At 47.3% G+C, this 14,312-nt stretch overlaps 1 protein-coding gene across 1 annotated transcript in view; it reads left to right on the top strand.

Annotated features, from left to right (window-relative positions):
- The first annotated feature begins 1,190 nt into the window (after nt 1-1,190).
- The window catches only part of LOC134007864 (receptor tyrosine-protein kinase erbB-4-like), a 104,611-nt gene continuing 91,489 nt past the window's right edge, over nt 1,191-14,312 (top strand). The window contains 1 exon segment of the mRNA XM_062447580.1: nt 1,191-1,529. Coding sequence (XP_062303564.1) covers nt 1,457-1,529 — 73 coding nt within the window. The 5' untranslated portion in view covers nt 1,191-1,456.

Genomic DNA, 14,312 nt, shown 5'->3' with positions numbered 1-14,312 from the left:
ACAATTATTGTCTGATTTGCCCAAAGAGGTTTGTGGGAATTTTGTATAACTTTGCTGCCATCCAGTGTTTGTTGAGGCTGTTGTCAGATTAAGTGGGAGCAATATAGTCAGAGAAAGGGTACAACTAGCCTATATCATTAACCCATTGTGATTATCTTAAAAATATGATCTTAACAAACTAGTTACCCGTGTAAACTGTGTATGTTTTAATGTGTGTACGCGCGTGAGCGCATTGGTTGATGCACATATTCCATTTAATTCCTCTAGACTGCAGTAGAGGACAGAAAATGAACATCACCTGAACTGTTCGGTGTGTAACTTCTCCTACAATTGATAAACCAACAATCTTTAGACTTTTACTACACATATGTATAATATATCCCTTGGACATATTATAACATTCATAGAATCAACGTCATCCTAACATCACTCAGACCTAACCTGGCCAGCTGCCTATGTAGTGGTTCCATCATTCATATGTAAAACGTAGAATTCAATTCAATAAGTGCGTAAAAAATAGCATGGATTGTAATTCAATTACAGATTGTACAAATCGAACTTAAATAATATAATTGCACAGGCCCCCTTGTGGATATTTGCAGACGGTGACGCGTGCGTTCTTGTTGCGCGTCAATCAATTGACTATTATTTATTCACAGCTATGTTTGAGTAGAAAACTGGAGTCGAACATCTTTACACGGGTATTATATTTCAAGTCGATAACAGCCACTTACATGTCTCATATGTCGGTTTATCTTGCACATGCTCGGTCTATATTATATTTTTGTGTGGGTGAGTAAGGTATTAAGTATTGGTTTAATAGCAAGACTTCGCCTGTGTATCCGATAGGCCTACTGCAAAATATAGGGTTTAGAAAATGTAACCTGAGCATAAATGTCATGACAATTAAAATATATAAGGACAACATGTATGTTCAAATAGCCAACTTTGAGTAAGTGAATGAGAAAGATGTAACCGTTTTGTTTAGAGTTTATACCAGTCTTTTATTATCGTAGCTGCGGCAGGTGTCCCAAACAGGTGTATAAACTATTGACAATAAGAATCAATTTTAGTCTAGTGAGCCAATAAGGAAAGGTGACAAGTGGTGTGGGCGTGTTTATCCGACTTTGTGTCCAATCCGCTGGTTGTAGAGGTGTGAGTCGCACAGAGGGTGTGTTCCCAGAGTCCGAACTAACGGCAGTACGGTACCGAGAAGAGTAATGGCATTGGTTATCTTCCGTGAAAAATAGTCTAAATATTGGTTGCTGTAAATCAAAACAACAAACATACTGCTTAAACTTCGGCACAGTTACTACTTTTGCCGAGGGACGAAGGAGACGACTCGCGGAAGGCACAGTTGACACTATCAAGACCTGACGTTTCATTTAGTTCGTTTGATAACGGGATATCTTATTGGACATGTGAGTTACAGGAGTAATAATCACCACCCTGCAAAATGAAGTTTCCCTCGTGTCTTCGAAGCCTTCTCGTCATCTTTGTTGTGATCCGGTCGAGCGCTACACAAGCAGGTGAGTGACAGCGCCGTGCGCGCTGTTGCGCAAGGTGTTTGGACACTGGGCAGGTTGGACTAACGGATCTCCTTGTTGCAATCTGCCTCAATCTGTCGTTGAAACAAGGGGCTTCTAGGGTGATAACTCTGTTTAGGCATTGTAAGGCAGTCTCTTATCTAACACAGACTGCGTAAAGGCACCCTAAACTTCCACACTGGACAAGTGCAAGCTCGTCAATAAACACACTAATCCCTATATTTAAATTATTTTGTAGTACCATAAACGATCTTTGAATCGATCTATTGGCTGCATACAAGAAAGCTAGAGCTAGATATTAATTGAGAAACGAATTGGTATTCAGATTCTACTGGTCATACATTTTAAAGGGATGATGACATTCTGAATTCAGAAGTGTTTGATCTGCGTCCTTCTCATCTCTGGTTTAAATTAGTTCTCAAATGTTTGGAGCCAAGTCTGGTCGATGTTGTTATAGGGGAAATTGTTCTTGATGGTTTGGCAACCCGGGGCAGTTGTGAACGCAATGAATTGTTATGAATGAATTGTAAATTAATTAAAAAGTACTAACGTTATACTTGGATTTGTAGGTTGGTTTATTTGCAAATCAATATTAGCCTATTGCATTTCGGCAACATTTTATGCTGTGGCATATTTCATTATAGGCTATATTATTAGTAACGAATTTGACTGCGTCCTCATATTTTTTCTAAATCTACCTAAAATGCCAGGTTGGCATGAGTTTCCAGAAGTAATATTATCGGACATTCTTTTGAGCAAAATACAAAATAATAATTATTTTAAGTGCAATGCACTAGGGTTCAGTTTCTGTTTTTATTAGGTCCCCCGTCTTTCTCTCGGAATAAAATAAAGCGACAGGTGAAATAGTTTTCGCTCTGGTCTGGTCAAAAACGGTGGAGGCTTATAAACAGAGGTGCACTGTTACTGGTGCAAGCGAATATCTCTCTCTTCCTACCGTGGTCCCACGCTGCTCTTACCCCGTGTCCCGTACCGTATTCCCGCGAGTTTGTTCATTATGCATTTCTGAATGCGAGTGAAAAAGAGCCGTTTATGAATCAAGGGATTGTTGTCACCTCGGTATGCACGGGGGTGGCTGCGTCAGCGTTCCTTTTTAATTTAAAATCATTTGTGACTATCAGTGTTTTCTGAAAATGTGACTACTGCCTACACGCCATTTGAATAATGTAGGCCTAACCATTCAACCGATGATAATGACGGGTGGCATATAAATTGTGAACTTATGGTTACTGTTGAAGTTTTCTATTGCCTCCCCTCGCATACACGCACCTTTATGGGCCTATTGATCATTTCAACTGTCACTCCATTTCTGACATGAACACCATGGCATTGTTGGGGGACTATAGCCACGTTGTGAAATTGTGAATTTGTGAGGGGCTTGTAGTTTGAATAAGTACCTTTATTTAACAGTTCATGATCCAAACATATACATACTCTGGGAGCTGACAGTTTCCAATCCTGCTTTCTTTGGTGACTGATAGAGGAGAATATCTGCTTTATTGCAATCCCTGCTTTATGGTGGCCCTCGGGCATTGAGTCCCTGTGCCAATTGATTTAGTGAATCATGCATCTGTTGTGCCAGAGCAAATATGAATGCCAATACCATTATCTGTAAGCGTGTCGTGGGGATTCGCAAACCTATACAGCCTGGGCTTCCTCACTTCTCTGTTAGGCTGGGGGATCCACACTGCCAACCCCCATCTCCACTGTGGAACCGAGCATGGGAACTGAACCCTGGATTCTCTTGAGAGTAACTGTGTTGACGCTGGTAGAAGTGGAGGTGGAATGGAGAGAGAAAGACAGAGATGGATGGATGGTTGGGCGTTGAGGAGAAAAACAGCACCCAGATTGGGTTATTTGGCATGCCTATATTCCCAGCCAAGGCCATATTTGTGATGCAAATTTGCCAAAGAATCTGAACTATGCCGCTTGCTCGCTTGGGAAGTTGTGTGTGTGAGAGAGCGTGTGTGTGTTTGTGTGTATGTGCGTTGAATAGTAATTTGGTTTTGACTCCCACCATCTCCCTAGTCCTCCACCCCCACCAAATACACACACACACACACACACTCTCTCTCATCCCCATCTTTCTGTCTTGGCTGTTAAGCTCAGTTGAGGGCCTTAAGTACATCCTGCAAGCTTTAACCAAAGTTGAATAAACTAACTGTGAGGACACAGTAAGTATATGGTTTAGTAAAGCTTGGCTCACACACCCAGTGTTCAGTCAGTACTTTCTCATCTGACACATCATTTTGGGCTCCAGTCTGTCTTCCTGCCCTTGTGCATGTCTGTCTGTCTGCCTACCTGTCTGTATGCCTCCCAGTCTGTCGGTCTGTCTGTCTGTCTGTCTGTCTGTCTGTCTGAACTCAGAACAGATGCCTCTTCTATTCTGATCAGGCTGCAGTCTGACATTTAAGCATCTCTCTGTAGTAAACGGCAAAGGGAGGACCTGTGAATACCAATATCAAATTATTCATCAGCCGTCGCTCAGATTAAGCTGGGTGGATGAGTTCACAGAAGGGCAGGAAATGAGAATTTATCAGCGTCTAATTAAGCGCTTTAGATAGCATCTGTCTAGACAATTGGTTTGTCTTTACAGTACAGGAGCGTGGGGGAATGGATTCCCGGTGTAAATGAGTCAGCACTGACAGGGTGTCTTGGTGAGGGGCCTGCGGGCCACGCCAGTCATTAGCTTGTCGTGCCGAAGATGCAACAGTCGATGCAACAGCTATGTTTTGGTTGGTAGCGAAACGGTGTTTGGTTTGTGTGTGTTTTTTTTTTGCTTGTGTGTGTGTGTGTGTGAGAGAGAGAGAGAGAGAGAGAGAGAGAGAGAGGGGGGGGGATCAATGGTCCCCCCTAAATGTATAAAATGAAGTATAAATAACTGCAGCCACTAAGCTGGTCTTCTGGGGGACATGCTGATGCCTCAGGTTCATGTGATCCAGGCTCATCCACGCTCTCAACTATCTCACATTCACTTGAAAGGGTTCGAATGTAATTGAGGTGCCTTTGATTAGTCTCAAACAGACGACTTGACAGGGCTGGTTCAGGAGGTTCATTGCCATGGCTAGTTGAAATCAAGTGCGCCCCACGTGTTTGAGAGTGCATAGCAATTGACCAATGTCTGATAAAGTCTCTGTCATATTGCAACACACCGTGAACTTTCTCAAGCGGTGCAACTGATATGACGGTAGAAGCTTATTTACTTGACATTTAGTTTTCCGGGCGTCTTCACAGAGAAGCTTCTGTTCTCAAGTTCACAAACCATCCAAATATTTACATGCGGTAGCACAACTGCACAGCTTGAGAGGGAAAACATCCAAGATTGCGGTTGGAAGAATCAACAGTAAATCTTCCTTTCAATTGCCAGAGTATTCATCCCCTTCAACCAGTGTCACCCTCGTTCTCTCTCTTTCTCTCTAGGTTTTTCTTTCTCTTTTTTTCTCTCTTTCTCTCTCTTTCTCCATTTGGCAGAAGGAAGCGTGTAAACCTCTTTTCTTTTGTTCCTAATGACAAGAATAACTCGCTTTCGTTCTACAAAAAAGATTTCTTGCCAAATCCCAGTGTTATTTTGATTGGCCAGTCAGAGCCTGCAAGGCACAGATGTCCCTTTTTTTCTCACTCACTCACTCACTCACTCACTCACTCACTCATCTTCAAGAGATGGAGAAGAGGGGGATGAAGTTAGGGTTTGGGATGAAACAACGCAGGGAGCAGTACAGAGGGGAGAGGAGGCCAGGAGGGCTTGAGGCCGACTGGAGGGTTTGTGCTCCACAGCACTTGTAATTCCACTCAGAGACAAGCACCCCCCTTTCTGTGGAAGCCAGGCGCCGATGTCCCCCACCTCTCGTCCCCCTCGCCATCGCTCCAGCACCCCTCCAAACCCCACCCCCACCTCCACCCCCCCCCCGCTTCCTCTCTCACTTGTGTGTGTCTCTTAGTCTGCCTCTTTCTCTTCCCCTCCATCCGTCTCTCTCCCTCTCCTTGTCTCTGCTGTTAGAGGTGTTTTGCGGCTGTGGAGGCTGCTAGAATAGCCAGCCTGGTTGGAAGTCTCATTTTTCTCCCTTTAATTATGACATTCGATTTGTCATGTGGACAATATGCTGCCACAGCTCTGAAACACAGTCTTGCCTGTCACTTCCTGCTTGTGTGTGTAGGTGAATGTGTGCGAGTGTGAAAAATGGAAAGGGTGGCTAATTTGTTTTCCAACTTTGATACAATCAAACACAGCCCCTGTCTTGCAAACAATATGTTAAAACTTGGGTGCATTACATGCTTGTAGGTCGTAAAGTATGGAGTGTGTGCATGTGTATGGGGGTATCCAGGGCCTCAAGTGCGCTTCGGGTCTGGGAATTTGGAGAGAGTTAAGCTCTTTGATTGACAGTGTTGCCATGGCAACCTAGGATGGAGCGCCATTGACTCTGGCTCCCAGAATGTTGGCCTTTTTCTTTTTTTTTGCTTTCCCCTTTCTTAGAGCGCGACAATAGAAAACATTAGAATAACAATACAATTTGTCTAATCTCTACAAAGGCTGCCTCATTACCTCAATGGGGAGAATTGATTGCAGATATAATTGTGTTCCTGTTCATTCTCTCTCGCTACTTGTGTTCTTCCCTGAAGCAGATGACAACTCCAGGAGATTTGTTGTTCCCGCTCTCTCTCTCCCTCCCTGTCTCAGTTGTTGATTTGAATGAACATGCACAACACACGAAGCACAGTAAACACCCAAGTGCTGCACTGAAGATGAATCTGAAGCTAAGCTGTGTTTGTGTTATTTGGATGTGTGTTTGTGAGTGTGTGTGTGTGTGTCTGTGTGTGTCGAACACAAGGAAGTAAAGGCCTCCACCGTATTCACTGACTTGGCTAATCCCCTTTCAGATATTCACTGCAGCTAATCTCTTTAATTACACTGTGAATGAGTGATATTTGCTGTTTCGAGACGGCTGCTTTTTAATCTTTATTTGCCGGCCGCGCGTGTGTGCCAAATATATAACAAAACAACATTATTGTGTTCTTTCTGTGTACTTTTGGGATCATTCTGTGTTTAGAGGGATTACAGTGTGATCAGAGAAGGGCCGGCAGGCTGCTCGTGTGAGGGGAGAGACAGGAAGGATATCCTTGCCACAGGTGCAGTGAACGGAGGGAGGGGGAGGGGGGGAGGGAGGGGGATGGGGGAGGGGGGAGGGGGGAGGGGGGAGGGAGGGAGGGAGGGGGAACCTCTGTACAGGCTCCTCTGGCTGCTCTCCTGGGAAAACACACTTCCTGTTTCAGCTGCCACTCGCAGCTCTATTTGCTTACTTCGTTGGTTGTTACTTTTGTCGGGTCGGTCGGTCCCCAAAAACGGCATGTCGGCACGTTGTCGCCGCTATGGCTAATTCACTCTGATGGCATGCGGAGGCTTTGGCCAGCGGTAATGGGAATTTGCTGTGCATGTGTGTGTGTGTGTGTGTGTGCATGTACATGTGCGCTTGAGTATGTGCTCGGAGGTGTTGATGAGCGTGTGCGGGGCTTGGTTTGTATGTGTGTGTGTGTGCGCGTGTGTGCGCGCGCGTGTGTGTGTGTCAGCTTTGTGCAGGTGGGAGCCACAGGGGCACGTTGTCCTTTTTAAAAGGCTCCTTCTGTGATGGTGACCTGTAATAAATGAGTGTGCACGAGGAAGTGGCAGCCTTGACAGTGTGGGGAGTGAGGGAATAGAGAGAGAGAGAGAGAGAGAGAGAGTGAAGGAGAGAGAGAGAGAAGGAGAGAGAGAGAGAGAGAGAGAGAGAGAGAGAGAGAGAGAGAGAGAGAGAGAGAGAGAGAGAGAGAGAGAGAGAGAGAAGAGAGAGAGAGAGAGAGAGAGAGAGGAGAGAGAGAGAGAGAGGAAGAGAGAGAGAGAGGAGAGAGAGGAGAGAGAGAGAGAGAGAGAGAGAGAGAGAGAGAGAGAAGGAGAGACAGAGATAGATAGAGGGACCGAGTCGGAGGGAGAAGAAGAGGGGAGAGGCCGAGAGGGAGGGAGAGAGACGGAGAGAGATGAATCGAGAGAGACAGAGACAGAGAGAGAGAGAGATGAGAGATGATGGTCCACATCTAAGGAGAGAATAAAGGATGAGTGAGGGTTGGGCAGAGAAGAGGGCCGGATAATGAAGAGACGTCAGAGATAAAAGGTGGATATACACTGTGAGGAGAGCAGAGTGGAGAGGAGACAAATGGGAGATATGTAAAATGTATGTATGGTAGTGAGATAGGGCCGTTTCTCTCCTCAAACACCCCCCCCACACACACACACACACACGTTTGTAGACGCCTTTTGTCGGATGCAGTCACCTTGCAGTCCACTAGAAATATTGCTGTTCTTTTTCAGGGTTTAATGGTACATAAAACTCAGGGAGAAAACTTTGTGCGAAAGGAGGGTGTCTGTGTGCAGGTGAGTGACCTTGGTTCTCTGGCAAACAGTGGAGTGAGTGAGGGAGGGAGGAAGGGATGAGGAGTCGTGTGTGTGTGTGTGTGTGTGTGTGGGCAGTGGTGAAGGGATACTTAGTGGGCCATTACCAGCGGTTGTCTCAAGCGCTGTCGCCAGTCTCTAGCAGCACACACAAACACAAACACACACACACAGGATTGTTCCCCTGTGTCTCACTTTATCACATCTCTACGATGAAACACCATCCCTCTTGGCAAGGTGAAACGACGCTGATGTCTGATCATTTGCTCTGAGAGAAAGAGGGAGGGAGAGAGAGAGAAAGAGACGGAGAGAGGAGGGAGGCAAGATCTAATTTTAGCCAGCAGGTCTAGGAGGTAAGTTGAGGTGTATGTGTGTGAGAGAGAGAGAGAGAGAGAGAGAGAGAGAGAGAGAGAGAGAGAGAGAGAGAGAGAGAGAGAGAGAGAGAGAGAGAGAGAGAGAGAGACGGTGTGTGTGTGTAGGTGTGTGTGTGGTCACACAGGCATTGTGAAGCCTCTTAGGAATGTAGCTGCAGTAGAGCTATCAACTCAAAACACTCCAATTAATCAGCCTTGCCCACAGAGGCGCGGACACACACGCGCACACACACCACAAACTCCCCGACCATGCCTAATGATCTCCAGGCTAGTCCCCTCTCTCCGAGGTCACAGGTGATGGTCTCCTGGCCTGCTCAGATGCCACCCACATGAAAAGCCGGGAGTTGGGAGCCAGACCGCTCCTCCACTCTCATCTGTCTTCTCTCGTTCCCTCTCTCCCTCTCTCTCTCTCTCTCTCTCTCTCTCTCTCTCTCTCTCTCTCTCTCTCTCTCTCTCTCTCTCTCCCTCTCCTCTCTCTCTCTCTCTCTCTCCTCTCTCTCTCTCTTCTCTCCTCTCTCTCTCTCTCTCTCTCTCTCTCTCTCTCTCTCTGTTCATCTTCTCCGTGCTCTCTCCTGTGTTCTCGGGGGGCTGCAGTAATGGGGTCAGGTGCCCGGCTCCGAGTGCCAGAGCAGGCTTGCATGGCTACAGACTGCCTGGCACGGCTAGCCTGCACGCCCGTCAGAACGGCACACTAGGTGTCCTTGTTACCGTGTGCGTCTGGGCGTCTCTGCGTGCCTGCTTTTTCGAAGACGGAGGGACAGAGAGAGAGAGGGACAGAGGGGAGACGGGGGTGAGGGTCTCGCACTGACATATGCACACACACACACACATGCACAGCATTGTGTTTTCAGGGCAGGAATGTGCGGTGCTCTCCTCAAACATAATAAGATATCAGTTAGCAGCACATCAGTCAGACATGCCGGCTGTCACATCTCCTTCCTCCTCCTAGGATGCTTTCATTTCCCTTAGTGAGATGCTATCTGCCTGGCTTGCTTGCACACACAGACACACACACACACGCACACACACAAACACACACTGATATGGAACAAAAAACATTTTCCTGCAAATACAATTACATTTGGGCATGTATATATTTCAGGACTCTCAAGCATGTCGGGTTAACCACTCCTAGGCCGTCTGTCTCTCCGGGTCCTGCTCATTTCCTCTCGTCCTCTTACTCTGGGGCCGTGTGTAAGCATAGACACGCAGGGAACGCATTAGAGAGGGAGTTATCAGTTACTCAGAGAGATAACACTGACAGGCAGAGGTGTGTGTGCGTGGGACTATCTGTGTGTGTGTGTGTGTGTGAGAGAGAGAACAGTAACATACTTGTGTACGTGTGTGTGTGTGTGTGTGTGTGTGTGTGTGAGAGAGAGAGAGAACAGTAACAGAGTTTTGTGTGTGTGTGGTAGTGTGAGTAGGAGAGAGAAAACACTAACAAAGAGGTGTGAGATAGAGGCAGTTGCAGGCCCCCAGGGTACACAGAGTATTGGAGGAGGAAGTGGCAATATTTCCTTTCCTCTCCAACCATCTGTCTGTGTATTCCTCTCATTTACTTAATTAGGGTAACTTGTCTTATAGCCGGTGCACCCGTATGGCATTGTGTGTGGAGCGTGTGTGTGTGTGTGTGGGGTGTGTGTGTGTGGAGCGTGTGTGTGTGTGTAGAGATGGTTGTTTGAGGAGTGCCTGAAGGCTGGCCCGTTTTGGAGCGGAAGAATCCAGGTGATTCTCACTCTACTACAAACAAAAGCTGTCAAGTCCCTGACCTATATTCACCCGTAAACTCCTACCCCCCCCCCCCCCCCCCCAACACGCCCCCCCCCCCCCCGAATCACTACTTTCACTCGTATAGTCTATCTATAGCTTCAGAAAGCATTACAGCAGCTGGACCCAGAACTTAGAGGTAACATCATATATCATATTTGTCGCATTGTGTGCGTCAACCATTTTATTGGTCCTTTCTTGTATAATGGCCCACAGTTTATGATTCTAATCTTCTTAAATGGTCCCCTCCATTCTCCTAATGAGGCGGGGTGAATGGAGCACAGAGTTTTCTACACAGTGTGTAATACTGTCAAATACCATTTGACCTCTGACAATTCTGCTTTTCCTTGTCTTCACAGTCTCTCCCTCCTCTATTCTGGGTTCTTGGACAAAGGAGCATTTCCACAGTTTTGCAGTTGGTGTTCTGCACACTGGAACTGAAATACCAGACTGCACTTTGTACTCTTGATAAGGTCTTAGTTGCTATCACAAGGTGTATAGGCTCTAATTGACTCAAATGCCATATTGACAAATCGTTTGAGCCATTTATTTGAACTGCCAGTCAATAGTTTGCTGTTGTGAAGCTAAACTGTGCTGAAGGCTCATACTTCAGCGTTCCCTAAATAATACAGTGCGGATTTTCTGGAAATTTCCAGATATATTCGAACAGCAACTTCCCATCATTTTTGAGAGTGGTACTCAAAAATGGTCTACCGCTATGCTGGCTAGTGGGGCTTGCTGGAGGGTCCTGCCTGTATCTGGTCAATTGTTTTTGGTTGGGTTGACATAGCTGTGTTGAGCAGTACACACACACAAACACACACACACACACACACACACACCCTGGCATGGCTCGTCAGGTTGGCAGCCGTGACAGCCGATCACTCTTAACAGGCTGTGCTCGGGCTGGCATGGAATGGACAGACTGTACCCTGTCACTCACTCCATCTCTCCCTCTTTTTCCTCTGCTCCTCCGGCATTGTAATCCCTCCGGCTGATGGCTATCGACCCCCGCATCCCTCCATCTCATTTCTGCAGTAAGTCCTGAAATCCAAACGGAGATAAGAGCGAGAGAGAGAGGTACAGAGGGCAAGATAGAGGGAGAGAGTAGGGCGGCATTTGAATGCTGACATTTCACATCTGTGTCGGGAGTCTAGCGTGACTTACTCCGACAACTCCAGCTCATTGTGCATGTCCAATAGCCTCCCTATCACACTGGCACAGTAAGGACCCTGGTTGTTGAGCACCCCCCCCCCCCCCCCCCACCACCATCCTGGGATCTCTGTGGAGCTGGCTGGAGGCATCGGGCAGAGAGACAGCCCCACCACAGTGTTTTAGCAGTGAGGCTGTTACCAAGGGGGATATCTGCTGCTGTAATGGCCAGCTCTGTAGCATCCTGCAGAGCTGCTGTAGTACAAGACACAGCAGGATGTCCCCTACTTATGAACCAGCCCGGAGACGCACATCGCCAAGCTCGGCTAAACCAACGTGAACTGAAGCCGCAAAGAAGGTTTTTTTTTTAAGGCACCGAATGCGGACCGTGACACCTACATCCACTCTCTCCCAACATGCACACCCATGTGGAGGTATGTTCCCTCATGGTAATTCTCACTCACACACACACACACACAAACGGACATCACTTGCATGCCACACGCACACTGAGAAAGAAACAAAAGCAATCATAGATGGACACACACACACACACGCAGTATGTAGGAGTCAGGTGGCTGAGCGGTGAGGGAATCGGGCTAGTAATCCGAAGGTTGCCAGTTCGATTCCCGGTCATGCCAACTGACGTTGTGTCCTTGGGCAAGGCACTTCACCCTACTTGCCTCGGGGGAATGTCCCTGTACTTACTGTAAATCGCTCTGGATAAGAGCGTCTGCTAAATGACTAAATGTAAATGTATGCCTCCTCACAAAGTTACTCCTGTGTGTGTGTGCGCGTGTGTGTGTGCATTGCTTGTTTGTGAGCAGCTGGGCTTCTTTACATAACAGTATTATTCCAAACGGAACACCTGTCCATTATCGTCCTAAGATGAAAACAGGAGAGTTGCTTATGTGGACTCCCCCTACCACACCAGCCGGGGGTATGCTGGATGGGGAGTTTGTTTGGAACACACACGCAGGCACACACACACTCGCACACACAGTCAGCTAATTAGCGGAATTAGCCTAAGATCAAAAGGTTCAATTAAAAAGTAGTGCTGTGTGCACTGAGGCGGTCCAGACGCAGAGAGCTCATTTGCATCACAACACATGTTCATGTTGACTACTGTTGGGAGGACGGAGAGAGGGGAGAGAGGGGTCAGCGGGGACACAGGGACCAGAGCAGCGGTATGGTGGCAGCAATATCATCCTTACTGAACACACGCTCAGCACTAGGAAGCAGGCACACACAGGCACGCTCGTTCCTTCGTCAGAATACAAGCAATAATTAACGGAAACCAACGTCGTACACAGAGGCCCGTATTGACCAGGACACACTCGCCCACACGCGCACACACGCACACACCCACGCGCTCCCCACACGGACACACTGGCGGTGTGTGGCCAGGCGGTTGGTTTGTGTGTGTGTGTGATAGAGACAGAAAGAGAGAAAGAGTTGGTGCGTCAGTCCCTGAGGCAGTTGACAATTCCCATGCAGTAGCAAGGCCTCTCCCGGCCATTCCTAGCCTCGCCACTGCCTCTAGATCACTGTCTAAATACCACACATTAACACATGATGTACAACCACGCCTCCACGCCAGGAATCCTCAGTGTTATTGTTTTTTTTCTTTTCTTTAACCTGGCTACAACAGATTCAAAATGATTTTCCTCTCTAAATGTCAACCCTTTTAAACACAATTTCCTGCCGTCCCCTCGTTTCACCGCTCGCTCCTCTCTCCTTCCTCTCCTCCCCCAATCTCTGCTGTCATGTGTGCGTGTGTGTGTGTGTGTGCGAGTGTGTGTGTGTGTGTGTGCATGTGTGTGTGCGTGCGTGCGCCCTCCTTCCACCTCTTCTTACCCGGATCTCTAAAGTGTGTGTGTGTGTGATTTCTTAAGTGTGTGACAGAAAGAGACAGTGTGTGCGTGTGTGTGTGTGCTGTCTGCTGAGATGGCAGTAGGCAGACCTCCTTTGTGTCAAATGAGGGTGTCCGCAGCACTGTGAGGAAGCATTCATCAGTCTCACCCAGGAGCCGAGCTGCTCCAAGCCACCGGAGACCTCCTGCCCGCTCTCCAACTCACCGCTCCATCTCTCTATTACTCTACTCCGTCTTTCCTCGGCCCCCCCCCCCATCCCCTTCACTGTGTCCTCCCTCTGACCCCCATGTCCTCTCACCCTCGTCTTGAAACACGCTCACACGCGCGCGGGTTCACACAAATACAAACATCTCACTCGTTGGACACCTGTGTCTGTCGGCCCCACACCTATGTGCAGATCAGCTGTGTTGGCACTGGAGTTTGGTGTCATCTACTCTTCTGATCCGAGAGAGAGAGAGAGAGAGAGAGAGAGAGAGAGAGAGAGAGAGATGAGAGAGAGAGACAGAGAGAGACAGAGAGAGACAGAGAGAGACAGAGAGAGACAGAGAGAGACAGAGAGAGAGAGAGAGAGATGGAGAGTGAGAGAGGGACTGTGGATAAAAGGCAAACATCTAAAGTAGGAGTAAAGCAAGGCCTTCAGCTCCCCTCAGTGCCTGACCTTCCCTTTCCTATGCTTTCTTCTTTCCATAAAAAAAGACGTATATCTATCATTTTTTTTCTCTTAAATGTTTTCCCTACTATGTGGACTGGAGAGCAAGAAAAATAGGATGCAGTGTAGGAGCTTGTTGAAGTCGGAGGAGATAAACATCCTTGGTCTTCTGCTGAATGCATCATTTTTTTTGTTTTGAATAAAAAGCCTCTTAGTCTTTATTTTTCACATGCTGATAAGGTTTCTGACCTTTTTGGCAGATGCAGTTTCACAATCAATGTTTTGTAAACTGTCAGAGCCCAACCTGAAAATAACTCCATCATCTATCTGAGGTTTGTTGATCTCTCTTTCTAATGAAGTTAACCCTCAATACAGCAGGGCACATGTCTGTTTGAAGGGAAAACCACAGCATGATTTGTTTGCGAAAAACATGTGTACCGTTGCCGGGCAACATTGTGACCTCGGCTGTGCGTGCCGCGTCATTCGCCGCTTCTCATTTTTCCGAAACGGTCC

Source organism: Osmerus eperlanus, chromosome 21 (assembly GCF_963692335.1).
Source record: "Osmerus eperlanus chromosome 21, fOsmEpe2.1, whole genome shotgun sequence".
NCBI lineage: Eukaryota > Metazoa > Chordata > Actinopteri > Osmeriformes > Osmeridae > Osmerus > Osmerus eperlanus.
Note: the sequence above shows the minus strand (reverse complement) of the source record. Positions and strands in the feature narration are given on the sequence as shown.